At 43.4% G+C, this 27,490-nt stretch overlaps 1 protein-coding gene and 1 long non-coding RNA gene across 2 annotated transcripts in view; one reads left to right on the forward strand and one right to left on the reverse strand.

Moving 5' to 3' along the window:
* On the forward strand, window positions 1-13,244 carry LOC110364881 (uncharacterized). Its single transcript, XR_002423946.2, has 2 exons — window positions 1-272; window positions 10,243-13,244. It is a non-coding gene; the product is annotated as an uncharacterized LOC110364881 (long non-coding RNA).
* The window catches only part of EAF1 (ELL associated factor 1), a 21,308-nt gene continuing 6,150 nt past the window's right edge, over window positions 12,333-27,490 (reverse strand). Inside the window, exons 3-6 of the mRNA XM_065051675.1 lie at window positions 26,389-26,525; window positions 23,651-23,817; window positions 17,031-17,261; window positions 12,333-14,398 (exon numbers count right to left, since the gene is read on the reverse strand). Of these exons, the coding sequence (XP_064907747.1) occupies window positions 14,352-14,398; window positions 17,031-17,261; window positions 23,651-23,817; window positions 26,389-26,525 (582 nt within the window). The 3' untranslated portion in view covers window positions 12,333-14,351. The remainder of the gene's footprint in view (window positions 14,399-17,030; window positions 17,262-23,650; window positions 23,818-26,388; window positions 26,526-27,490) is intronic.

Consider the following 27,490-nt stretch of genomic DNA (forward strand, 5'->3'; position numbering starts at 1 on the left):
CGCGCCCGCCCCGCGCGCCGCCCCCCGCCGCCGCGCGCCGCCCCGCGCACCCCCAGCCCCGCTCCGGGGAGCAACCGGGGAGCGGGCGGGGGGGGATCTGCTGCGGACCATTGACTTCACGCCTTCTGGCAGCTTGGGGAGGGGGAGAAGAGCCCAGCCGGGCCCCGCTGTCGGCGAGACGGTGCTGCGCTGTTCTCTGCTCTGCCTCTCTTTCCAGAGCCCATACGGAATGTCTCCTTTTAGTACGGAGAAAGTCCGCCTGGCTAAAATTGGTAGGTACCTCTTGCGCTGAGCTGCATGGAAGACACCCAAATGCAACACACTGGGTTGTTGTAGAATCATAGAACAGTCTGGGTTGGAAGGGACCTTCAAAGCTCGTCTAGTCCAACCCCCTGCCATGAGCAGGGACATCTTCAACGAGATCAGGTTGCTCAGAGCCCCATCCAGCCTGGCCTTGAATGTCTCCAGGGATGGGGCATCTACCACCTCTCTGGGCAACCTGGGCCAGTGTTTCACCACCTTCAGCTTAAAAAAATTCTTCCTCATGTCCAGCCTGAATCTCCCCTCCTTTAGTTTGAAACCGGTAGCCCTTGCCTTGTTGCAACAGGCCCTACTAAGAAGTCTGTCCCCATCTTTATTATAGGCCCAAACAGATTCATCCCACGACACTGGAAAGCTTTACAGTTTGTATCAATGACGCTGAGGACCAATAGATTTGCAGTTAGGTTCATATTACTCTTCCTAGCGTATCCCAAGTGATTATCTGTACGTCTGGCAAGGCATATGGGATACGAGAGCTGATCTGCATTTATTAAGGTCTTTAGATTTGCATCAGTGTCTACTCTGCCACAAAGGAAAACAAATCCCCGCAGACCTGGATGAGTTTTTGGCTGGAAGCCCAGGATCTCGTGGAGGTGATCAAGTAGCACAGAGCCCACATGTGACAGCGGGTAGAAGAGTTTGAATGGACAAAAGCAGCACTGGCCTCCAAATAATGTCCAGAGGCTGTTGCTTCCCTCTGTCGCGGTGTTCAACTGCATTTCCGCTGCAGGTATCAAGTGCCCAGCTGATGGTACATATGAGTTGGTGCAGAAATAATTTGACTGCTGCCAAAGTAACTGGTGAGGTCGCAAGCTGTGGAGGTGATGAGGACAAGCAGGGCAGTGCTGGCAAGGCGGCGGCAAAGAGGCACCCACCCTTCCTCTGGGACACGCAGGGCATGCTCCGAGCACCCACACTGCTGTGCTTGGTCCCACAGTCATCAGCTCCTGCTCCCCGGCTTCGCCCAGCTCAGTACTAATGATACCGCAAAGAAAAACCTCCACTGGCGTCACAGCCGAGCACTGAGGTATCAGGAAATACCAGCGACATGAGCACTCATGCAACCGCAGCTTGGCCCCTTTGTGCATGTGGGATGTGACTGCCTGCTGGATTTTCCACCAAAGGATGTTTCATTTATTCCATGCAGGTATTTTGGATATTCCCCTCATTCCTGGGGTGCTATTACAGTGGCAAGTGCTGAGCACCCCTCACTGCACTTGGACTTGTGCTCTGACTGTGCAAAGCATGGTAAAAATTATGCATGTTCTAAAACTCCTGGCCCAGGAGGTGCCACAGATCCCAGAATCTGTGTGTGCTTCTGTAGGTACTTACCCTGGTCTGGCCGCACTTCCCTTCACCAGGGGAAAATGAGGCAACATCAGTCTCTTGCCTACTGCACAGGCCTGGGGGGCTGGGTGCAGTGATACCAGCCAAACACCCGGAGTGTGGGGCACCTGTGGAAGATCCGTGGTTTTGCAGGCAACCTGGTGCTGGAGCACTGACTGAGTCCTGAACAGCTAGAAAGGAAATCGTAAACCACTTGATATTTCCTGAAAGAGTCAGGGGATCTGCAGCAACCCAAATGTGACCACAGACTGTCAGGGCGCCAGGGGCTGGCGATGCTGTGGGTCCTGTGCAGGGCTTTGTGATTTCAACACTCTTTCACTGTCAGGTGCTTGGTGTAGTCTTTTTTTCCCAAATGTATTTACATAATTAGCATGAAAATGGGACATGGAAAAATAACAGCCCTTTCTCCTAAAACGTGACATTGTTGGCTTGCCTGCAGCCGGTGGGCAGTGTGCCACCACCCAGGCAGACATGTTGCCGGCCACAGTGCTCAGCCACCAAGGCCAGCCCCAGTCCCGCTGGCTCTGTGTGCTTCCCTGAGATCCGGCCTTGTTTTCCATCCTCCCAAAAGATGGTGTCGGTATTGGGTAAGGACGTGGTGGTGGGAGCAAAGCCCTGGCCTCCCCTCTCACCAGCGGGGCCATGCACAGGGTTTGGCACCCGGGTTTGGGGCTGCCCAAGATGGGCAGCTGGGCAGACGTGTCCTCCTGGCTGGCAGCACCCTGGCCTGTGGCAGCAAGGGGTGGTCAAGGCTGCATTGTAAGCAGCCACAGTTTCAAATAAATGGAGTCTCAGTGTTAAGACCTATGATTTATGTGCATTTTCAAAGCCCCATGTGAACATCTCTTCAGGCCTTAAAATGTCACTTTGAAGTATGTGCTGTTTGTTATCTCCCTTCTGTGGGGTAGGGAAGCTGACAGGTTTCGAATGAGATTTTAAGTGTCTTATTGCAGCACGCAGTGCGAAATCCTTTGTTAGGTCTGACAGCATGGCCACTCAAAATAGACAGCTGTGTTTCTTTGTTTATTGACATGTGACAAGTCTCTTTGCCCTTGCAGCTGTACCCCAAAATCAGATTATGAAAACAACCTGGTAAAGGATGGCAATTTTGGCAATGCTAGAAAGCAACCTTCAGAAGTGCTGTTTGCAGAGCAAGCCAGGCTGAGCTGCCCTGGCCATCGTGCAGATGCCAGGAGCCGAGGGATGGCAATGCGGACGTGAGGCAGATGCGGTGTCCATGACACCCTTCTGCCACTCTGCAAGCTGAAAACAGAAGCACCCACTGCTTGTTTGAGTACATGAGTAGATGGATAGATTGATAGGACAAGGAGCAATGGTTTTAAACTAAAGGAGGGGAGATTCAGGCTAGACATGAGGCAGAAATTTTTTACAGTGAGGGTGGTGAAACACTGGCCCAGGTTGCCCAGAGAGGTGGTAGATGCCCCATCCCTGGAGACATTCAAGGCCAGGCTAGACGGGGCTCTGAGCAACCTGATCTAGTTGAAGATGTTGCTGCTTATGGCTGGGGGTTTGGACTAGATGACCTTTGAAGGTGCCTTCCAACCCAAATTATTCTATGATTCTTTGGCCAGCAGTGCTCTATGGTGCCTCAGCTTTTCCAAAATACTACATAAATCATGTGAATGTTTTTTCTTCCAACTTGCTTCAAATGCCCATGAGTGTCTGTGTCCCGAAGGATGGCGACATAAAGGTAGCAGCTGACTTCTTGGGAGAGAAAGAGAGGGGGAGGTCAATAAGCTGTCTGCTGTGCCAAGGATGGCTTGCAGAAGAGAAGCCGCACCAGAGGGAAGGTATTTCTCCCTACCCTGTGGGGATAGACTTCCATTTCCATCTCCCTCTGGGATGCAGCAGCTCTGGTGCCTTTCATTGCCCTGATTCAGGCCATTGCAAGGTGGGGGACATGTTGCGAGATCATGTCAGAGGGTTGCCACTAGCCAGTGTACTATTGCCCACTGAAAACAGCATTTCACTTTGAAGACCATATGGAGGAAGGGGGAGAACGTGCACTTCCATAGCCATACTAATTGAATCAGAAGTGAAACTGGTTTTATGCCGGTATTCCACCCCTCCTAGAAATTAAATTGTCAGGTCAAAGGTGAATGACAGCATTGAATAAACCAATTTTCTGCCATTTGCATGGATTGGAGAAGGTGCGGAGGGGAAGGTTTTTGAAGTATCAGGTACTTGGCTCCCAGGTGTTACCTTTACAAAAGCCTCTGAGATGCCTGGTGATGAGCTTGGTCCAGAAGGCTGGAAACTTGACAGCCCTGTGCTCAAGTGAGGAAGGGAAGAGCACCTCACTGTGTGTTTACTATTTCCCTAATCCCCCGGGATGCAGTGACATTAAATGACATGGGGAAAAGGGACACAGGGGAGGGGGAGTGAGAACCTACAGAAGGTGGAGCAGCAGAGGGATTTCTGAAATGTGTCAGACAAAGGCAACTTGCCCGTGGCTGTGATGTCTCTGAAACACTGAACCACTGTTGTCCTCTACAGCGGGTTAGAATTCTGACAAATCTCGATGGACTGGCCACCTTCAAGGCTTTTTTTTTTCTCTTTTTTTTTCCCTTGTGAAGAGCCCTCATTGGTCTGCTTCTGGTGAACTGCCAAGCAATTCACATTAATTTGCCTGACCAGCTGTAAGAACCCAATTGCCCTCCCGCAGCCCTCATTACACACTATTCCTGCTGATCTAAATACAGAAAGGTCAGGAAGATGAGCTCCAGTAAATTATTAGAGATACACTCTTAATTGCTGTGCTGCTTCTGCCTGTCCTCTTGAATCTCTACGATGCCTCCGCAGTTTGGTCTCCTAAGGAAAGAATGGTTCCCTTGCTCCAAAAGAGAAATCCTAGGGGGAAAAAATGGGTGAGGGGGGCTGAACCCCTCATGGCCAAACCCTCGTAGACCTTCTTTACACCATGGACCTTGAAAAAGAAAATATTTCTTACTGTTATCAGTACTGGCTCATTCACAATGTGCATTTCACATGTCCAGAGAGCCTCGGCTATTGTAATTGCTTGAAAGAGGTGCTGGCAAAAGCCTGGTCTTCACAGGGCTTCCAAGGGTGCTTGCACCATCACAGTGTTACACACCTTTTCACCAAGCCTGTAATAGCATTAAACGTCCTACTGCAGCACAGCAGTGGTGGGTTCTTCCAAGGACTCAAGCTGAGTGACCACTGCCCAGCAGATTGGTTTGTAACTGCTTGAGCATCTACATTGAGGTTACTAAAAAGCAAAATAATTCCTGGCCGCTAAAATATTTCCAACTCACCCATTGAGTGCTGCATCCTCCCCAAACACAAAAGCCCAACCACATCATCCTTCGAGGCTGGAGTCTGGGAGCCAGCACGCTGCTCTCTTACAAATTGTTTCCCACCTGAGTTCCCTGCTCCTGAGGATAACTCAGCTTTCCAGACTGTCTAGACAACGATTTGTGCTTTTCTTGTGTTTAATAAGGAATGCAGCTGTGGCTGTCATCTTTGCTTTGGGTTGCCATTTTTTAAAACCCATTGCCATGGTAAATGGAGTTGAGAAAAGAGCAAGAAAACTGTGAAGAATGATCCAAGCCAAGATGATGTTGCAGAGGGAAGGTAAATTAGAAATACACGGTTTCTCAATTAAGCTTTAAACTACCAAAAAATGTTAGTTAAAAATCTATAGGATGAAGATCCTGCTGCTTCCACAAATCCTGACGTCCTCCTTTTGAAGTCAATGGTAGAACGTCCCGTTGCTTTGGCAGTAGGAAATCAAGCACATAAATACTCACGAAGATCTGGGCTATGCAAAATCCACTTTGTAATTAGCAGCTTTCCCTGGTGGCATTGCCTGCTCCAAAATATGAACTTAAACTTTAAAAAGTCATCAAACAATCCCAAATCTGTCTTTCTGCAAGTCCCAGCTTTTTAGGAATAGGAAGATCATGTGCTAAATGTGAGGAAGAATGTACTGATGTCCTGTCATCTTCCTGGTCCTGCAGGCAGGCAGCTTTGAAACCTCTATTGCTCTTGACACCTAGACCAGCACTATCACACCGTATTGCTGCATGCTGTGCAGTAACAGTGGAGGGTCTCCAGGCTCCACAGTGCTATGCATTTCTTAACGCAATGGCACATTACATTTGTGAGCAGTGTACTGAAATACAATGGAAATATTTGATGACTCAGCAAACTGAGAGTGACACAAGAGGCTGGATTCACCATGGGTCACCTCACCTGAAGCTCTGTGGAGCCTCCTTTTATTCTGACCCTCAAAGCCCAGCATATGAAGCCTTCATCCTACTGCAAAACAAAACAAAACAAACACCAGCTGATTTTCAAAGAAGTTTATTTTCCTTGAAACTGTCTGAAGCACAAGCTACATACACCTTTAATATTCAGTGCCCTTTTGAAAACGGTGTGACTCATCTCAAGTATAGACGTGATGGCAGAAATGAAGAGCTGTGAACTTTGTTTAGGGCCAGCCAGCTGAAGGTCAGCAAGCAGGCAGCCAGGCATGGCCAGAGATGGGGCTTAGTGAGCCCAAGCTGGAGGCAGGGATGGAGGAAACTGGGAGGAGAGCACTGGACAGCTTCTGCCCTCATATCTTTTTTTTGGACATAGAGGTTAATAAACCCTAGTTCCCTCTTTTTTTTCACCAGGAGGCATCTGCCAACACTCTTGTTTATTGTTAGATCTCTGTAGCCATGAATAGATTGTGTGGCCAGGCAAGCCAAGTCAGGGGTATATTATGAACTGGTTTATTAAGAGCTGAAAGGTGATTTTGCAAAGACCTGAATGTTGTAAGGCATCATAATCCCTTCAGGCAAACCAACAGGACTTTTTTGTCACTTTGCTATCCTTTATGTTATTGAAAGGGCACAGAGCTGAAGACTGTCCCCGATTTTCAGATGAATTGCTCCACTAGTATAAAAGATATTCTCATAATAGTCCCAAATTAGTTGATTGCTTGAAGTGCCAGAATCCTTAATGCTCTGCTATTTTAAACATATGGAAATTGATTCAACACTTCTCATCTATTTAGAGATGTAAATTTATTGAAAAAGATTCCACTTCTTGCTAAGCTTCAGGCAAGCTCTGATACTTAGCTTTCTGGGCACAAGCAGGTTTTTACGAGGACTTGTGATTTTAACTACAGTGATTTATTTTCTTTCCAAAGGCTGAGAGAAGCAGAGGAAAATTGACTATATCATCTACAGAGGAAAAAAGAAATACATTGGTACAAGCGCTGGTGTGAACTGACACAAATTGGGCGGTATCTGGCACATTGTACCCTGAGGGCCTTCTCCCAAATATGGACACTGGCCCAGACCTTGCCCTAACTTCTGTTGCAATGGCTTTGTTAGTATGTCCACACTGATGTCAGAAGCATCACTGCCTTCTGTTACACTCACTTGCTTCAGGGGAAGAGGGATGAAAAACCGAGCGCTGGCAGTGATGGCAATGACATTGATCAGGTCAACACCCCATGGCAAAGGATCTCCCCCCTCTTCCTCAATTCAGCTTAAGCTTCTAAGAGCAAAAAGCGTTGATCATTCATCTGCAATTAAAAGGTCTCCTTTGAAAGTCAGGCTGGTTCTCAGCTTCAGTCTCTTGGGACACCTCCCTGCATGGACAAGCTCTGCATTGACGTTGAGGGCATGAGGCTGCTATTAGGCTTAGATGACAAAATCTGCAGTCCTACTACTGCTGCTGATAGCCACATTTTGGATTTGACATAGTCACTTAGCACCTTATAAAATGGAGATTTGTGTGTGTTATGTAGGAATGCTGTTTGTGCCTTAAAGCTTGTGAAAATGTGAGTTTCTCCTGTGGATTTTTTTTTAAAAAGGGGGTTAAGTCTCAGATATTTGATCATATGTTGTTATTCAGCATGATTCACACATTAATACCATATTGAGGATGTCTTTATAAAGTCTAATATTATGCTTCTGGGATTAAGCAGTATTTCTCAACGTGTTTCTTATCCCAGTGTTCTTGCAGAGAGGCTGAAACAGGGCCAGTTCACACAAGGTGCCTAAATATTAGTAGTCAAGTCAGGAGAGAACCTACAAAGTGAATGCCCCAATCATCCCCACTTACCCTGCTTTGGTTTGCATCACGGAGAGGGCAGATGAGGTGGATTCCTCTCAGATGAAAGGTGCACAGCGCGCACATTGCAACCTAAGCACTCTTTTGCATTATGGATCCGCTCCTGGCCTTTATTACTTGCTGGTGTAGACGCACCTACAGCGTATTTACTGTACCTTAAAATGTCTTGATGGCATTTGGGAAGCGAGTTGACTGGTTGGATTAACTAAGCACCAAACCTGGTATGTTGACTGGCTAATGTTTAATTAGGGGCTTTATTTCCTCGTTTATACCAGTTTGTTTACGGTGCTGGATCCGGCCTCTGTAGCATGGGAGAAAAATCTGTCTTCATTCCCAAGGTAAAGCACCTTAGTCTTTTGCACAAGCCTGAAAGAATTAATTTGGAGTAAGACAGGATTACCTCAGATGGTTTTTAGAAGTGCCCATTCACATTTGGGGGTCAGGTTCAATTAGTATCTTTTCTCCCAGTGGGAAGTGGCGATCTCCCCTGTCTTAAGGCCCACCAGCACCCCTTTGAAAAGGCCCAGGAACCACCAGAGCCTTCTGCTACTGAGTGGTCCCTTACCCTCCCCTTCTGTTATTGCTGTTCACCAACCAGACCCAAGCAACCAGTTGTCTTCCCCAATTACACAATGACCGTGTACGTAAAAATATATATTACATCATGAAGGAGAGGGTGACAACCCCCAGCATCTCTCAGGGCATTCAAAGCCTCTCCACCATGCCAGTCACCTCTCATGTTGGTTGTGCTGGGCTGCATCAGGGCTACGGTGTGACCTGCTTGACAGGACTGTGTGGCTGGCATCATTCACCTTCGTGTCCCATCAACGGCTCTGCTGTCATCTCCTCTGTGCAAACCACTCCCAAACTTCTCCTCCCATTCAGCTTCCCAGTGCACATGGGGCACAGCCTGTCACTCTGGCACAACTGAAAATTTTGGTATACGTCCCACACGCGTACAAAGTTTTGGCCACCTTTGTTAAGTGTGATGAGCGTCCAGGTCTCGTATCGCAGGCTCTGTGTTCCCAGCAGACTGTCACAATCCTGAGACTGATTTGAAGCACCCGAGTAAAACCCACGCTGCTCACTGAGGTATTTAATGGCTGTTTTCCTGAGCAAATGCTTGTTTATTTTTGTTAGCGATTCTAATGTCTGGCAGTAGGAAAATGTTAAGGAGGTATCAGAGCTATGGAGGAAAAAAGCCAACTCCCAAGTTATGAAGGGGTGATGGCAGAACTTACAGCCTGGCTGGTTGCAAAGAAGTGGACAATTATATCTCACTTGCAACACACAGGGAACGTTTTTGTTCAGCCCAGGCCCTGTGCAAGTGTGCCTCCAAGGTCTTTGCACAAGGTCCTACAAGAAGATGAGCTGATCTGGGAAGAAACACAGGCCAAAATTTTCCTGCAAAACCTTCAACATGATATTTAGTGCATTTTTTATACCCTGCCCTTCAGAAAGCCCTGTTTTTACAAAAGTTTGTGAGAATTAAAATCACTGGGAGAGATACCAGAACCTATGGATTCTGTGTGATTTCAATTCAAATTCATACTATCCCTTCCAAGATATCCCACCAGTTGTGTCATCTAGCTTGTCAGTACCATTTTTAAAACACACAGTTCAACTAAATCCAACAGTACATGTCCCCGGCAGACATAAATCAAATTTAGCAGGGCCAAACATCTCACCAAAACTCTCACGCAAATCCCTTTAGCAAGATATTTTTAACCCACTTTTTCTCCAGATTCGACTTCGCCCAGCCACAAGGCAATGGTAGCAGTGAATTTTGTGTTTTATTGACAACGATGCTGCGGGATCAAGCCAGGCTGGCTCAGGTCATGGCTCCACAAAAGGGCATCCTTGATATAGGCAGCAGCAGCTTGAGCTATTTCACCCTCTCGCATCTCAGCACTTGTTCGCTTGCTGTCCACAGGAACAGTGTTTAGTCCCAGTAAAGGCAAAGCCAAGCAAGAGGGAGGAAGATGGGTCCGCTTCCAAGGTCTTTGTCATATACAATAAATTTACAATACATTTAGATCAAGGGTGAATACAGCTTGTAACATTTCAACACCCACCCCCCTTCCCGTAAATTCCTGCAGGACTTTGGCGGCAGAAAGCATTCGTGTGCTAGAAATAATGGAACTACAAAAGAAAGAAAGGAAGGGAGTGTAAGCAGTGGGAATAGGAAGAAATAGCTAAACAGATTCCTTTCAATTTATATACACACCCTTCTCACATGAACCTGAGGTAGTTGTCTGCTAACTATTAGTTCGTTAATCAGCTTATCTTTTGAGAACAGGGTTTGGGTGTAACATCACAACTACTTTAAATTCACATCTGTCCCAACGATTGACTTGTTTTTAAGGCAAGCATCGGCAATGCTCTTTTTCCTTCAACACTACATGTATTTGTGCGAGTATAAAAACCTGTAAATAACCAGGTAAATTCAACATTCACTACTAGGAGCTGAACCTGAGACCCTCAGAGTTCCCAGCAGTAGCCTTCATCCCACCAGGATGCCCATTGCTGCGCCGCTGTGTTTCCCACGGGACGTCTCTGAGTCAGCAGCTGTCAGGAACTGCACAGCACGCTGGACGATGAAGCACAGGCTGCAAATAAGTGTTCTCCATAACAAGGAATTCCAGGCTACATTTCTCCTAGTTGCCAAATAAAAAAAAAGGACACGCATGGATTATTGAACTTCATTATTTTATTCAAATAAATAGGCTTTGAAGGAAGAAAAAAAAGCTATTAAGCTTTGCACAGCAAAACTGTTCCTATACATGGTTATAAACAGGTAACCAGCTAGCCTATAATAAAGCAAACTGTCAATCAATTTAGGCACAGATTTTTCACGATAGATGTACTAACCACGGTTAAGCTCTGAGCTATCCCAAGCGACGCCGAAGAACAACATCCTCCTATCAGTCTGGCTCCTCAAAAAAATCGGGTCGGCCAAGGCTTCTGCCAGGAAGGGGATGCTTCGGTGCTGCTGCACCCTCCTACAAACGTGTGACTCTCCTCATGGGACCGGGACACCCTTGGCCTGGAGGTGACCGTCCCCATGGCTTAGCCAGAGTGACTCAAGCCAAGCCTGGTCAGCCCTGGGGGGTGGAATAAGGGCAGAGGTGGGTGGAAGGTTCTCTGCGCATGACTGGAATTTGAAACAGCAGCTTGGGCATTGCTGCAATCATGTTTTAAGGTGTTCGAGATGCACAGGCAGGTGACTGAATCTGTCCTTTTTGAAGCCAAACTTTTTATTTAAAAAGTTGGTAACTATAGCTGAAATTATGACAACCTAATTCAATAAATTTAAATCATTATTGACTATTACTCCTAGAGCAATTCTAATTATGGGAAAAGTTGTAAGCAGGCCGTGTTTGCTGCTGAAGTTTTAAGCGAAGTCAAACTGCTGAAATGGATGAAGTCACAGAACAGAAGAAACCATCAGAAACCAAAGCTGTCCTGAACCACGAACCTCGCCATAGCCAGCAGGCAGCCCTCCCATGAATGCAGAGAAATATTTAGTTTCAGCTCATTCAGATAATTGCATTCCATACACACTGTTAATTCACATTTAAAGTAATTGGCATGTAAAACATGTTCCTCTACTTTACGTGGAAGAAGTAGCATCAGGTGGGAAGATCTGTTAGTGCTGAAATCACGACAGATTAGAACCTACCAGGAATGATCAGGAATACTTTGTTTCATTACCAGGTTTAATCAAAACATATTTTAGCCAACTTATTTCTCCAGCATCTTAAAGATATTGCCAACTCATTAAAAGAATTCCAAATAACTGTTTTTTCCCTGGAAGCAATTTGAATTCCAATTTCCACCTAAATAAAACTTGTTGCAAATCATGAACGAATTAACAACCATCTAATACAAATGGATAGACAACTTTTACTATTTTGTAATATACGAAATGTAAAATTTTACGAGCCCAAATCAAAGTGTCAGGCTGGCGATGGCTTTAAAACACACTCATGTATTTAGAAAAAGGGAAAAAAAGCAGCAGCCACCCTTTCCAACCCTACGAGTTGCTTACTGAAGTCTCCCCATGGTTGACCTTCACGAAGAGCATGTGAGAGAGGAGGGGAAGGTGGAGATCCCAGAGAGTTGCTCGGGACACGGGGCAGGGAGGGGACAGGCTGGTCACACACATGTAGGGACTGTCCTTACGGCCACGAGCAGGCTGTGCGCCGCCACGTTACTCACCAGCCCTGTGGATGGACAGATGGTGTAGTCGGGGTGTGGGATGTCCAGGTGAACATCTCAACATCAGCAGGTTGGCCACCATTGATACAATCGTCTCCGGGAAGGCACAAAGGATAGCCAAACGTGGTTTAAAAGCTGTATGGAATTGTGTGAAAAAACATGTTTCATTACCACCAGAGAGGGGAAGAAACCTTTTAGGATGGGACTGCAGGGAAAGGTGACCTGGGGTACAAACACAAAACAAGGCAAAATTTGATTATCTGAATGAAGCCTTTCCACTTGTTGATCTAAACCATAATTAAATTGGCGATTCAAATCAATGTAGCCTGGTGTTGTCTCATCCTCATTTCATATATTTTATTTACACATCATCAGTAAACTTCCTATGACATGTCCTGGATTTCAGAACACATGAGCAGCCAGTGAATGATAAGCAACAAAAATGCTGCACTGCAGCTTTTACATTTGAGTACAAAAAATGTCAACAGAACTCAGGAATAAGCTCCAGTAGCGGGGAAGTGGCATCAGAGAAATGTTTCTCTGCTTATTGAAATCTTAAGCTGGGGAAAAGTCAGAACCAGTATTAGCATTAATTAGACTGCCAACTACCATGCAAATCTCCTGCAGCAAAATGTAAAATCCCAAATTGGTACAAGCTTGTTAGAACAGAGCACTTTTACTGTTGGAGAAGGAACAGGGAAAAAAACAAAAGAAGAAAAAAGGAGAGCAATTGTGGCTTTACATCAAGTATATTTCATAATTGTATGTTAAAATATGTACCCCATCATAAAACGCTTTAAAAAAACCAAGTATTTTAAAAGTATGTACAATAATGCAAAAATATGCCTAAATATGTATCTAATGCAAAAAAATAAACCATTTAACAAAATCTCCCTTCAAATGTCCCCTTGCTCTTCAACACCTTAAAAAATCCCAAAAGAGCTTAGTCAACAAACAAGAGTTAAAACACAAACTGGGTGACAGATGAAAGCAGTGCAAAGCAGACACTTCAGAATGAAGAGGCATCCACTTCAGCTTCCCATTCCCCTGGATTACACAACTACAGTGCCACTTGTCCTATGCCAGTTAAATATTTATCTTATTTAAATTTTTATTTTAAAAAGTCAGCCTGGTGTCCAAGCTATAAGAGGCCGCCTGTGGCGCCCATTTTCCATGTGAGCAAAAAAGTTAATGATAATCCAACTAAGCACCCTTTAAACCCCCTTAAACAGGGGTGAATTTCACCCTAGGCAAATATTTCATGTTCTTCATAAACCTGCCAAGCACAGAGATCCTGTCCAAGAAACAGTATGAACTCAAGTCTACCTGGACAACTGTGGTGGGAGAGAGACTTCTGCTGTTTCGCAATCGTTTAGTCATCTCTTCTTTCTGCATTCTCTAGGAAACAGCAAACAGGGCTCTGGCCTTATAATTTCAGTAAATCCAATATCTTGTATTTGTGACGTTGCAATTTCACTAGTAATCGGGCTCCTAAATATTTCTAAAGACTAGGCCTGAATGTCTGAGTTAAATGAGACACTTCAGTTGCACAAGGAAATGCTGATCTGGTTGTTATTTGGATATGTTCAGGCATTGACGTCTATCCTTTCTCTCGCTAGCGTAACTGCCCTCAGAGTAGAGCTGGCTGTATGTGAAACACAGCTCCCATTTGCAAAAGCAATCTGAAGAGGTTTCAGTATTGCTTCCTATAAGAAAGGTGGCAGGAATTGAAGCTCTCTTTAAAAAACCTGCTTATAAGGCACTGGTGCAGCAAGGTTTGCAACGAACATGGTTTTATGATTTCTCTTTTCCAACTCTTTAAAAGTCAATTAAATCAACCATAAATAGCGATAAAAAGACATCAGAAAAGTCCCAAATCAAAGAAATCAACTTAGCATTGAAACTTGATTTATGACAGTCTCACTTCAGTGCACACAGTAGCTCCTGCATGTTTTTTTAAACTCATTGTTGGCTCATGCTCACCCTATATACAAAATTCCCCCCCTAAAGTCATGATGGCCTGGATAACTTCTACAAATGAGAATTTTTACATGGCATCATGAAGTTACACATTAAACTTACAGATGATGGACAGGAACACAGGAACATATATTGGCTTACCCACTGTACATAGCTATTTAAAGCTTTAAAAGAATAAGAATATACACAAAATATACACTTAATTCACAAAGTAAAACAGCCCTCAACATCTGCTATTTTGTAGGGCTATGCATTTCTCCTATTAAAATTCCACACAGGGAACTATATCTGTGCCAGCTCCTCTTCATAAGCAATGGGATCACTTCAAGGTTCTTCAGGTATATGTGGCAGAAACAGCAAAAGCTCAGCCTCTAGTCATCACTGTCGCTCCCAGACTCACTCAACTGCAAGTCATTCCCTATGGAAAACAAAAAGAACCAACAAAACACAACAAGTGGGTAGGCATTAATTCACATTTCATGGCAATCAAAGCAAAGAACAGTCCCATTTACACAGGAAGATTTAAATAAGAATAGCACAAGAAATGAATGCAAACCAAATCTGGCATTTAATGGAACTGCTCCCCATGCCCGAGAGCATTAAGAGCTGCATGGGGCTAATACACGCTCAGATCCAAACCAAACTGAGTGTCGTGGGCTTCAATGCCACCAAAACTGCTCCCCAGGGGGAGAAGAGTGCTCCCCACGCCAGCATTCCACAGCCTCCACCCAGCCAAGCTCCTGTACGTGGCTCTGGGACAAGGCACCAGGCAATTCCCTGGCTTTCTCAACCCTTTTAAAATAGATTTTTTTTAAGTCCATTTGGGTAGACAAGGCAAGGCCTCCACGTGTCAATAAACCAAGACGAATGTTAAAGCCATCGCAGCTCGAGGCTATTGGCTGAACTAGGCTGACACACACTGTCACAGTGAAGGACCCGCTCCCAAGTGCCAAGAGACATCAGCCAGGACAGGAATCAAACCTACAGTCTCAGACCATGTTTTGCAGAGCACTTGTGATCTGGTGAGATGGAGGGGATAAAAGGGGATGGGAATCACTCTTGTGTTCTGGTAACCCAACATAGCTCGTCCAGCATTCTCCCATGGCCCTGCCTCAAACACCGGTCCCTGTCAGAGCAGCTATGCAACAGCCATGTCCTGGATTTCTTTATCTCTTCTCCCCCTTTATGTAACAAGAACTTGGCTTAGGGGTGATTCTCCCCATATAGATGGTTACCAATGACTTGAATGCTCAAGGACATATTAATCCTTGCCAAAAGACTTTCAAATCCAAAGGCAATAATCATTGCCGGAAAAAAAAGGAACTACCCTACCTGTTCCCAAATTCTCCTGGAGTCAGAGGCTTCTTGACATTAAATGACTCAGTATTGTTGTCATGCCCCAGGAGATGCAGGGAAGAGGCAGCTCACAACCAGAAACAGGGAAATGGAAAGAGTGCTACTGAGTGTTGAACTCTGGATTTCACTTAGGCATTCATTACTGACAGGAAGACTGACGACTGACAGGCCTCTCCAGTTTTCCTGCTGGCCTTTCAGTACAGTCTCTATAATACACTTATCTTCTGGAAGGTGGAAACCCTGCACTTATCTGTATTTAAACTCCACCAATTCTCTATGTGTGGGTACCAAGAGATGTACACAAACATGCTTCAGGAAGAATTAAGAAAAAAATATGATAACTAAGTTCTAGTTTCTTGTAAATGCAAAACTTTAACAGCACTGAGTTAGAATATACTTGACCTAGCAAAAAGAAAGAGCAACACAGATGTGCACCATCTCCCCAGAGAGTCCCATGGGACAAATTATGCTTTAAAAATGTTTTGGTTTGTTTTGGTTTTTTTCACTTTTTAAATGGTGGAGTGAGTGCGTTGATTCAATGCTTGTAAAGGCCATAGCTGTAATATTTTAACCAAATACATGGCGCTTTACATTTCCCTTCAAAATGTGATATTTGTGAAAATGCAGCCAAGACCACCACAGTACAAATACTCTGTCAATGTAATACAGCCGATAACGAAAGCCACAGGGACTGTGCATTTATGACCAGGGGACAGCCTTGTGTCACTCACAATTCTTCACAGACCTTTAAGTGACAGACATGTCAACCTCACTATTTATGTCTGATCTGTGTTCTCACATTAAAATAATTCCCATTCTCTGATGCATCAGAACATCCCGCACTGATGCTTTGCTACCCCCTCATTCCACTTGGAGGCTTGAATCAAAGCTCAGCATGGTCAGTGAGGGCCATTGCACTCAGGCCCACAGGCTCTAGACCAAACTAAATCAACCCCACACCTTCAGAGAGGCCTTCTGTTCAAAAAACCTGTCCACATATTTCAGCTAGTGCAACTCCCTGCACTTCACGGAGTTAGCGTAACATGCTAAGGAATGAGTGGTCTCAAGCAGCTTTCCCCAACAAGGCCAAGTGCGAGGTCCTGCACCTGGGTCAGGGCAACCCCTGGTATCAATACAGGGGTCTCTGGTGAGACCCCACCTGGAGTCCTGTGTCCAGCTCTGGAGCCCTCAGTACAGGAAAGACATGGACCTGTTGGAGTGGGTTCAGAGGAGGCCACCAAGATGATCAGAGTGCTGGAACAGCTCTGCTGTGAGGACAGGCTGAGAGAGTTGGGGTTGTTCAGCCTGGAGAAGAGAAGGCTCCAGGGAGACCTTATTGCGGCCTTTCAGTACTTAAAAGGGGCCTGTAAGAAAGATGAGGACAGACTTTTTAGCAGGGCCTGTTGCAACAGGACAAGGGGTAATGGTTTTAAACTAAAAGAGGGGAGATTCAGGCTAGACATGAGGAAGAGATTTTTTACACTGAGGGTGGTGAAACACTGGCCCAGGTTGCCCGGAGAGGTGGTAGATGCCCCATCCCTGGAGACATTCAAGGCCAGACTGGATGGGGCTCTGAGCAACGTGATCTAGTTGAAGATGTCCCTGCTCATGGCAGGGGGGTTGGACCAGATGGCCTTTGAAGGTCCCTTCCAGCCCAAACTATTTATGATCACAATACACAGGCCTTTACTTACGGAGTGTGTTCATGAGCTGGTTGCTTCCTTGTGGCCTGCTGGTGCCATTAGGGACAGCATTCCTGTTGTTATATTGCTGGTGTGGTGGCTGGGAAGGAGAAACATGTGCTGGCTCTTCTCCCTCACTGCTGGAGCTTTCATCTTCACTCCCAGATGAGCTTTCTGAATTGGACGAGCTGCTTCCACTGCTGCTGCTCATCTGCTCAATAATTTCAACCTCTGCTCTCAGCTCTGAAATAAAAGGACATTTGTCTGGTTGAAACCATAAACAGGGCCCCATGGAATTTTGGAAAAGAATGTGACAATGCAATAGTTTCGTCAAGTATAATTTATCATATCAAAATATCTCACATGAAAGAGAGAGACAGGAAGGAAAAACAAAAAATTCTGAAAACTTTTTTACTCAGTTGTCATAGATAAATTTAAAGAAGCAACAGCATAGGTTAGTATCATAAAACCTTCACTTGCACTATTATTATTTATATACTTTACACTTCTGAAAGCACTTCCTGCTTCATTGTTTTTGACAGGCTATATGCTCTACATACAAAGCAAGCACATTTCCTGATTGAGTTTTACAGGCCAACAGCCAGCCTATTTTTTAAAAGCAACTTAACATGAAGAAACCTAAATTTTTAGATGGCAGTGACACTCAGGCTTTTGGAAAACACAAAAAGGGGGGGCTTGGCACATGCTCACAACAGAAACTACCTTGACTTCAGATAATGTATGAAATTGCTCCAGCTCCAAGTCACACAATTAATTTTAAACAAACTTCAGAAGATGGATGACATCAAGATAACTTTACAGTGGGGCAGATGAGAACAGATTGGAATATTCACATGTGGGAGAGCGGTAATAATGCCTTAACCTGCTACAGAGCTTACAAGTAGCCAGGAAAATACAGAGACTGTTCAGAAACTGGGAAGTCATTCAAGTCAGACACACCCCACTTCAGGGTTTCCAGTGCAAAGAAACACCAGAATATCATGACAGCTGCAACAGCAGCAGCTCGTGTTGGCTGAATGACTGGTTACTAAACAGCTATTAAGGTAAGTGATCCCAATTCATACCATATTGTTAAATTTGTCATAATTTTAAGTGGCCTAAACACTATTAGAGGGCAATTCTTTTGTATCCACCCATGAAGCTGAGTATCTAATGACTCAGTTCACCTAGGCAGGTTTCCTTGAGAGAACAATATTCTCACACCAAGCATAGGATGCAAAACCCTCAACATTTTGGCTTTTGTTGTGCCAGCAGTTCTACACCCACCAGGTCCAAACTTGGTACTTGCCCTGGAGAAGTCACAGGCTAAAGGGACAAGAATGAAAGGAGAGATGAGATATTATCATCTCTACCTGACTAATGGAGAACTGATGGCAGGAGTAATTCACCTTAGGTCAGGTGTGTGTCAGAGGGAGGTAAACCCCAGCTCCTCAGCTAGGGACATCCTTCTTGTGTATGGCATAGCCAAATCACGGAAAGTGAGTCTCTCCTTTATGTAAAAATGTCACAATTTTAACCCTTCTTATCTTCAGCCCCCACGGGAGTAAGTCTAAGCTCCTGGAACTCTTGCTTTTTTTAATAAGACTCATTTTCCTTGAGCTGCTTAAGACTACAGAGTAGCAGCTAAGTTTTCAGCCTCCGTATTTTCTAGAGAGAGTTCCTCTAACTCAGCATGTATTGCTTTGAGAAATTAAGTTTTCTTTTGCTGGTTTTAAACCTGCTAGGTTTCAATTCCGAAGTTCAGAGCTCAATTTCAAATGTTACAGTTATATTGAATCAGAGGCAAGGAAGGCGTATTGAAAAGGAACAACCATGCGACTAACTCCAGGCTGGTTATTTAAGGACAGTGAAGTTGTTTCTCCAACTTTATTCCTAAATCTAGATCCCTGACTAGACTGCCTGTGTTCTCTATACTTAATTAGTATGCCAGGTAAAACTTAACTTCTTCATCTTGAAGACATACCATAAGAGACTATTGGAATAGGGAGGAAGAATACATGATCAGGCCAACAGAAGATATTACTTTGTACTGTAATGTCTTTCTCCCTTGCTTTTTCCCTTTAAAATGCCCAGATTTTTTTTTTCCCTAGTTTAATGATGTAAAATTTCCACACACTTCTAGTGATGGCGTTATTAGTTGTAAGTTAGCCTGATGATATTAACACACTGTTAGAATATCCTGGATTGTAGCAAGCACAATCACCTACTGACCACACTCCATATTGCAGAAAGATTATATAAACAAGTCTAACATAGGACAAGTATCCGAGAAATACGCATGTATGCTTACAGAGCTAGACAGTCTATGACTAAAATGGAGAAGTGTTGACACACAGGCTGAGAAGAACACAGCAGCCTGGAAAGCAGCATATAAAACAGTGTGAAGAAGGTGAAACAATCCAAAAAGTGTTAGTGGTAAAAGGGAAAAGATGCAACAAGAAATGCACTCCAGAGAACTAGGAAAAAAAAAAAAAATCTAAGTAAGTTTGAACTTGACACAATAGGTGAGGAGATAACTGAAGGGAGGAAGGAATTGATGCAGTCTGATGAATGGGAAAGGAAGATTAGCCTGGCTAATGTGAAACAGAATTAGAGATTAGCATCAGATTGAAAAGTGAGGGTTTTCTGCTGGGGAAGCAGAAAACTAAGAGCCCATTCAAGAGGTTTGGTTATGAGGAGGGAAAGGGAGAACGCCTGGGAAGAACTGGTAAGGCCCACTATGCTGAATACAGGCAGGAAAAGCAAAACAGCACCAACAGCACAAGCGTCCAGGACTGGGAAGTTAAGGGTGTCATCAGTGACAGTGCTCGCTGGGGGAAACTCGTCCTGAGCCCATCTTCTAGCCAACTTCTGCCTCACAGACTGTCAGCTTCCCCTCAGGTCTCCTTTGTCTCTTAATTCCTTGAGCCCAGAATTCTAAACATCTCATCTGTGCAGATGAGAGAAAAAGAAATTGTTTTTACTAATGCTATGGTGGCTGCTGCCTCGCTGAAGGTCTGGCAGGCGGAACTCCAGCAGGACCACTAAGGAAGTCTGTCTGAAAGCCTCTTGGGTCACCCTGACAAAGACAGTGGCTAAGCCAATGATGACATCAAAGCCCTGTAGAAAAAAACACATCTGCTTTAAAATTGCCCAATTTTGCATTTTCTTATTTGCCTGTTATGCTCCATGCAGTTACAGGTAATGAAGCCTTGGCTAAATGTTTCCTTGCAGTGCCTCCAAGTAAAATAGTTGTTTGTATACAGGTACATATCTGCTAAGCTGAACAACAAGAGTCAGACCTTTCCTAGATCTTTCTGTGCCGTAAGATCAAACGCCTCATGTTGATGCATCTTTAAGGTTTAAAGGATGACAAGAAGCAGGATGCGCAGCATTTACTTTTAAGAAAGCTTCCCATTTGAGTCTTCATCATCTGAAAAGGCTGACATTGCTAGGGGAACCTTAACTTTTGCACATTCAGGTTACAACTGCAGGCTTTCTTTCAATAAACAAAACAGCTTACTGTTTTACACTGGCAGGCAAAGCAGTTTTTAGAGTAAAAAAAAATTCAAGGTCAGAAAACACTATACAAACAGAACAGTTTTTCTCAACAGGGCTGTCTTCTGTACATATTTACACTATCAGATGCCCTAATTTCTTTCCATAATCATGTCTAAGTGCTCTTACTACTTCTCTCAATTCCAATAGGCTATGCAGAATTTTTAACTAAAGCCTTGACCTCGGACTGCAAGAATGGCAATGACTTTTGGAAAGAGAGTAATTCAGCCCTAGGGAGGATAAGGTTGTAGGCCCGTAACAGAATGCTTATTGTTAATAATGGTATGCAAGGTGGCGAGAAACCAGCTTGATACTGGTGCTTTGAATATGCAGAGATGGCAGCTAGAAGAAGCAATATCTTACACTGAAGGGCAACAAATCTGACTGAGGTGTTCTTGAGTGACAAACACAGTGCTATGGCATAATCCTCACAGACTACAGCTGCATTTTAGGAAAACAAGATCTGTGTTTTTTTGTGAGTTTCCTTTCCTCTCCTCTCCTTTCCCTTTCCCTTTTTCCAAGTACAGCATGTTGTAATTATGTCCATGTTATTGAAAACATATCTGTTGTGGTCAAATATATCAGATAAATGCTGATTATTTCATGCACATAAGTGACCGTATTGTGGTACATGTGTACAAATGTTCACCGCTTAATGAAATGTTATCAGGTGTTGCCAAGTATTCAAAAGAACAAGCTCTTATCCTTTCCTTTGCTCCCTTCAGGCAGGAAGACAATATAAAAGCTTGCAGGGAAAAGGATCCCTCTGGTGTAGGACCCTAGACATGGCCTCCCAAAGGCCTCTCTGCATGATGGAAAGGACTGGTTTGACTCCCACACGCTCTGACCCTGTCCTGGGGCATTGTTTTTTGGACAGCTGTGTAATGGGACAGAACTGACCTACCTGAAAGTTCGTTTCCCAGTTCATCCGTAAGGGGAGCTACAGGAATGCGCAGCTGAGGCTACTGGGGGAACGCAGAAACCTGCACCGAGGTTACCTTCAATCTGTTAACCACTACTAGGGCCGTGTGTCTTACCACACCCTTAAGTAAGGAATACTGGGAGCAAGAGAGCACCAGAGATGCTTCCAGCCACCTCCTCTGGGGACTGTAAGTTCTGTGCTGCATCCATTAAAAAAACCCCACATAATTTCAGCTTTATATTTATCTTTCTTTCGTGCAAAGGAGGTACTTCACTCAAAAGGAAAGCTACTGCTTGAACGGAAAGAACAGAGTCTCTTCAGAACTTATAAGCCTTTGTTCATAAAAAAGACATATTAAGGGAAGATAAAAGGACTGAAGACTATCTCACAGCTTTTACAGTTAAGTTTTATTAATTATTTTCATTGTATGATGGTGCCATTTTAGTTCTACCTTTCCCAAGGAGGTTCTTACAATAGAAATGGTTTAGTAATGCTGATGCTCTAAATAATGGATGCTGGAAAAAAGTTATAAAGAGCATATACTGTAAGCAAAAAAAAATACCTGCCCAGGTATTTGCGCTCTCTCTTTTTGGGCCTTGAACAACTCTTTCTATGAAACACCAATTCTAAGTCCTGTTTTTAGTACAAGTCAGGTGTTGTTTTGCTTCATGTTGGAAACAAAACTCGTCAGGTTATTTATTTCTAAGTACTTTACAGTAAAATACAATCAGGTGGCAGGAAAATAACCAAGACAGTTCTAAACAATGTGACATGTATTTTAGACCACTAGAAAATGCTCTTTGTAGAATACATGTCACACCAGACAAACACAATAATTTTACTATAAGAATAGCTTTACAAATTGTTGAACGTATACAAAAGAGTGCCCTAACGGTTCAGTAACTTATTACACACTGCAAGAAAAGACATTTAAAATTCACAACTGATTAAACTTTTAAATTGATATATCACCTGTTATCTTTCTCCTTACCTATTACACAGAAAATAAAAATGGCAATGCAGCTAAGGGAACTGTAGCTAACAGACTCTCAGACGTTGATTCTGTCTGCTGACCAGCATCCAGGTATTGAAAATACTACTGCTGCGAAAGAGTGAGACCAGTCAGCACGTATGCAAACACACAAATAGCTTAGCAGTAAAAATGTCACCTAGTGATTACCATGAACTGAAAAAATAGCCTGCTAAGTAATTAACGTAGTCTGGGCAATTAACATAGGCTAAGGCTACAGACAAAAATTCCTATATGGGACAGAGGGAAAAAAGAGAAAGAAAAAGAGACCCAGAAAAAAAAAATACTAGACAGAAAGAACAGTCTTAAAGTAAAATTTTGTCTGCTGCCAGACAAGAAACAGAAAAGAACCAAATAAAAATTTAAATTTAAAGTCTTCCTCATTCTAACTGTGTTATCTACAGCAAAACCAGATACCACACCAATATGAAAGGAAGGACATGGGTAAAGAAAATGCTGTGTGCCCACAGCAAAACACTGAGCCAAGGCGTTGCTTGAGCAGGAGACTGAGTTGAGCCACTTACTTAGTATAGCAACTATATGGCAGATGTGATCAAAGCTGCAGAGGAGCAGCTGTGCTAAAGGAGAAGCTGCAGGGCTGTTCACACCCTCATCCCTCCTCTACCAGCACCACTTGGCACAGCACAAACTCCATGTCTTGTGCCAGGGACATAGCCACCCAGCCTTTCCATGTGGTGCAGGAATAACTTTCGTCCAAGCTACATGATTGCATAACTACATCTTGGACCATCAGCTTCTGTTGTTGTTGCTGCTGTTGCCTAAGACACCCATTCAACTCATCTAGCACTCAGCTGCAGGTTTCCGAATTCATGTTTATTTTGTCTTCTTTTCAGAACAGAGAAATAGTTTGGCAGGGAGAAAATTATCCACAAAGAGGAAGTTCTCTCATGCCAGAGAAATATCTATGCCGGCAGAAGAGAACAAATAATTCACTAAGATGCCTTAAAATGAAATATAAAGATGACAAATCAGCTGTCGACTACCATCTTTTAATCCCTGAACAATTTAACATGTTTATATAAACTGCACAGTTAGCGTTTTTGTTATAGGGAAAAAAGACGAAACCAACCAAAACTCGGGAAACTACAAACCCTTCTTTACCTCTCTTAATGTCATCCAGCTGTGGCTCAGGTGAGGGATTATCTTTCAAAGGAGAAGTTTTAGGTCCAGCTGCTGGCTTGGTTGGGGCTCTGAACTGTGTCGGAGGCTGAGATGCTCGGGCAGACTGTTGTTCTATTCGGGCTTGGATCTTACTGCTGCCCTCTGCTCTGAAAAAATAACAACCAGAGACATTCAGCAGTACTGTGCAACTGTGTTCCCCCTTTTCAGTATCCTTGTACTAATGCATTACCTGCCACTTCCTTTTGTACAGATCCCTACTTTGTTTTATAAACAGCGAATTACATCTTTCTGTATGCAATACTTGCTTTCCATGGCAAACATTCATATAAAACTACACTGCAACACCCTTACAAAATGTATTTTCAAATCCAGATGTGGCTCAGTGGTGCCAAATCCTCTACTTGAAGAACAATAAAGGCTTTAATTTAGAGATTAGTATTTGTATTTTTAAAAAAGAATAAGCAACCCCAGTAATTTAAAGTAACTACACGATGAAACAAATCATAACACTCATAAAAAAAATCCTGCTTAACACAGTCACAGCAAAAGAATCTATTTTCTCACTTGCAATTAAATAATCTCAAACTGAACTCTCTTAGAGGTCAACCTGACTAGAGGAATCATTCCTACTGCTAAATACAGCATGCAAGCATTTAATTCATGTTTTTCTTTCGCTTGCTATTATCCCTTTAAAATAGTTCAAGGTGTTTCCTTAGTGGGAAGTAGCCTCCAGAATAATGCTTTGCTTAGGTATTCAATTCAATTCAATTCAGGTATTTCTTCCTTTTACTAAACTAATGATGTGATTCAGATTGTAGGACAGTCAATATCCTTGGCAAAAAAAAATGCCTCAAAACAAAATACTTATTCAGGTCCCTCTGTGGTACACCATAATGAGGTTAAAGTGCATGGTGTATTTATCGCGTCACATCAAAGCCTTTAGCTGTAAGGCTTTATGTAGCATAGCACAGAAGCAGCTTATGTGGGTATTAGAGCTCAGTTTCGGTTTTAGGAGGGTCCCAGCTCAGCAGAGTGACACTTTGTGCCCTTGAGCTAATCCCACTGAGAAACAAGTTAAACTCGCCCATGCGGAACCTCCTGGGACTTCACCTAAACCATTTCTGGTACCTGAGCTAGTACACTGAGCACTAACTCAAGTCTCTCTGTGCCTCATTGAATTGTAGATGCATCTTCAAAAATTAAGCACAGAACCACCTCTTCATTCATGACTGAAATGCAGCTATTAGCGAGCACATTAATACAGCTTACACAGTCATTTACAGCAGAAATGAGGATTTGGGAATACATTCATTGTATCACATGACAAGTAAAAGCAAAAAACTGTTTCCAGTATTAATTACGCTCTTGGAACTACAGAAGATTTTGCATAGCTTAAGTGCAAGTACTCCCCCAGGACATTAACACTAAAACCTCTGCTCCCACAGAGTGTCAACTGGTCGTTAAAGATCAAAGTAGGCATGAAAACAAATGACACTTCAAGGACTTTTCTAAGCACTATTCCTCAAAACAGGGATCTCCATTTTTTTACTACCCTGCCTCTGCCTGAGAAAAGATGAAACATTTTTCACGCCACCAGAGCCAAAACTCAGTGGATCTAAACACCTCACTGAACCCAAGCCCTCCTGCACTTCTTTGATCCTCTCTGACTTAAGCTTAGGCTTCACCTGCACAAAGTCTAGTCGAACTTCAACTGGGAATTCAAATCTCATCTATGACACGCTCATATCCACTGGATAAGATGAATGCCCGATGGATGAGTTTTCACATCACTGACTCGGAGAAGCGTTACAGTCCATTTACCTTGAACTCAAGGTGTTCCTGGCAAACCTCCAGCCATCTGCTGATGAGCTGCAACCCACATTTCTAGCAGTTTTAGCAGCTAAAAGTTCTACACTGCAATAAAGTGGGTTTTCATTATTTTTTAAATTTAAAACTTGTAAAATTACTTAAGAGTTTCTTCTTCACGAGACATTTGAATTTATCTTAAGATCTTAATAACCTGTAGTCCACTGATGCTGAAAGAACATCATCCAGAGACTCCAGGTACTTGTGGAGCAGCAAGACTACTAAAAATGTTCCAACTGCACACTTTGCAGCATTTGCTCAGTGAAATAAGCGTATTGAATCAGAGGGGATTTCTGGCCTCAGCAATTCTTCCAGGCAAAACCTCACAACCATTATTTCTACAGTTTTCTCCCCACCCTGCCAGCTGGAGGCTTTGGGCTTGGGTTCCACTTCATATATCACTGACCCAATATCGGGATGGAAGTTTCTTGTTTCTTAAGAGTATATTATTAAAGCATCACTCCCACAGGAAGCTGTAGGGAACAAACCTCGGAAGTCCAACAATCCTTCTGACAGCCTAATATTTCCGTGGTCTTTTTCAGCTAACTAGAGATTCCTGAAACACATCCCATCCTTCAGCCAGCTTCCAAAGCTTCAAATCATCAGTAGTGTTGCATTACAAACCATAATTAAGTCCTTTCAGCAGCAGAGAATTTACAAGTACTTTTCTCTTGGCTTCACACTCCTATTTTCATTTTTAGGCACGACAATTGGCCATGTAAAGCCCATAATGGTTACTAATTAAACATCACTACAAAATAAAAGAAAACTGAGTTCTGGTTCAAAAGACAGTCTGAAGAAGACACTTCAGCAAGAATTAACCCTACCAACAGCCCTTTCCCTAGCTTTACCTTGTTTTCTTGACTTGAATGCTGCTACTAAGTTTTTCCAGCACATACTCCCCAGTGTCATGATTGATAATAAGCACACAGTCCTTCTGATACGGCCTTTTATTTCCTTTAAACACAGTCATTGGTGGAGTTGAACCCTGGTATGAAAGAAAGAGCATACATTTTGGTTTTTGTTATATTCCCCTACCCAAAAGTTTACAAACACTAAGATAAATGAATACATGTATTGTTCTGTCCAAGAGGCTAAGTGGTTAATGTTTAGTTCCTACAGAAAACGTTCATTCAAGAAAAGGGAAAAAGCACAGTCTTACACAGTAGATCAGACATTTCCTCATAGAAATATTATGCCTTTCATCATTTTAAGTGTCTCTGCAGTGACAAAACATCTTCTCCATGGTTGCCATTATTTACAGTTCTCCTTCCCAAAATGGTAACATCACTGAATTTGCATAGCTGGCTCTGACAAGTGTCAGAAATCTTGACATTTCTGCTCTGGAAATCTTGGGTTTGAATAAGAAGTAAAATTCTAATTATTAATGTAGCAGAACTGTTGCCTAAAGTAATATGTGATCAATTGATAAATAAACTGCTTTGTATACAATCTATCAAAAAGAAGGCAGTATTTTCATAGTGGATTGCAAGCAACTGCCACAAATTATGTAAGAACAGCTGCCTTCTTCAAAGTCAGATTACCATGAAAATGCCATGCAATTATAGTGACGTCTTCTCAAAAGCAAATGGGTTATTTTAACACCTTCCAGAAAGTCCCCAAGTCCACACAATGCTGCATAGAGCCATAAAAGTCTAATGGCTTACACTGAGAAGCAATAAAGACAAACACATGTGGTAGTGCACGATGGTTGATACTGCTGAGATTATGCCCAGCTGTACTTAATCCATGTGCAGGGGACTCATACACCTGGGGCTGGGGTTACAGGAGGCAGGATCTGTGGTCTCTCTGCACTCAGCAGCACAGACATACACCTGGCCATGTCAAAAAAGGACATGTTACTCAAAGGGGATATGCAGAAATATGTTCTCAGACTTCTCTGTAATGTATAGCTACTGTACAAAAGCAATTAAAAAATAAACATTTATTCAT

The sequence above is a fragment of the Columba livia genome, chromosome 2 (assembly GCF_036013475.1).
Source record: "Columba livia isolate bColLiv1 breed racing homer chromosome 2, bColLiv1.pat.W.v2, whole genome shotgun sequence".
Lineage (NCBI taxonomy): Eukaryota > Metazoa > Chordata > Aves > Columbiformes > Columbidae > Columba > Columba livia.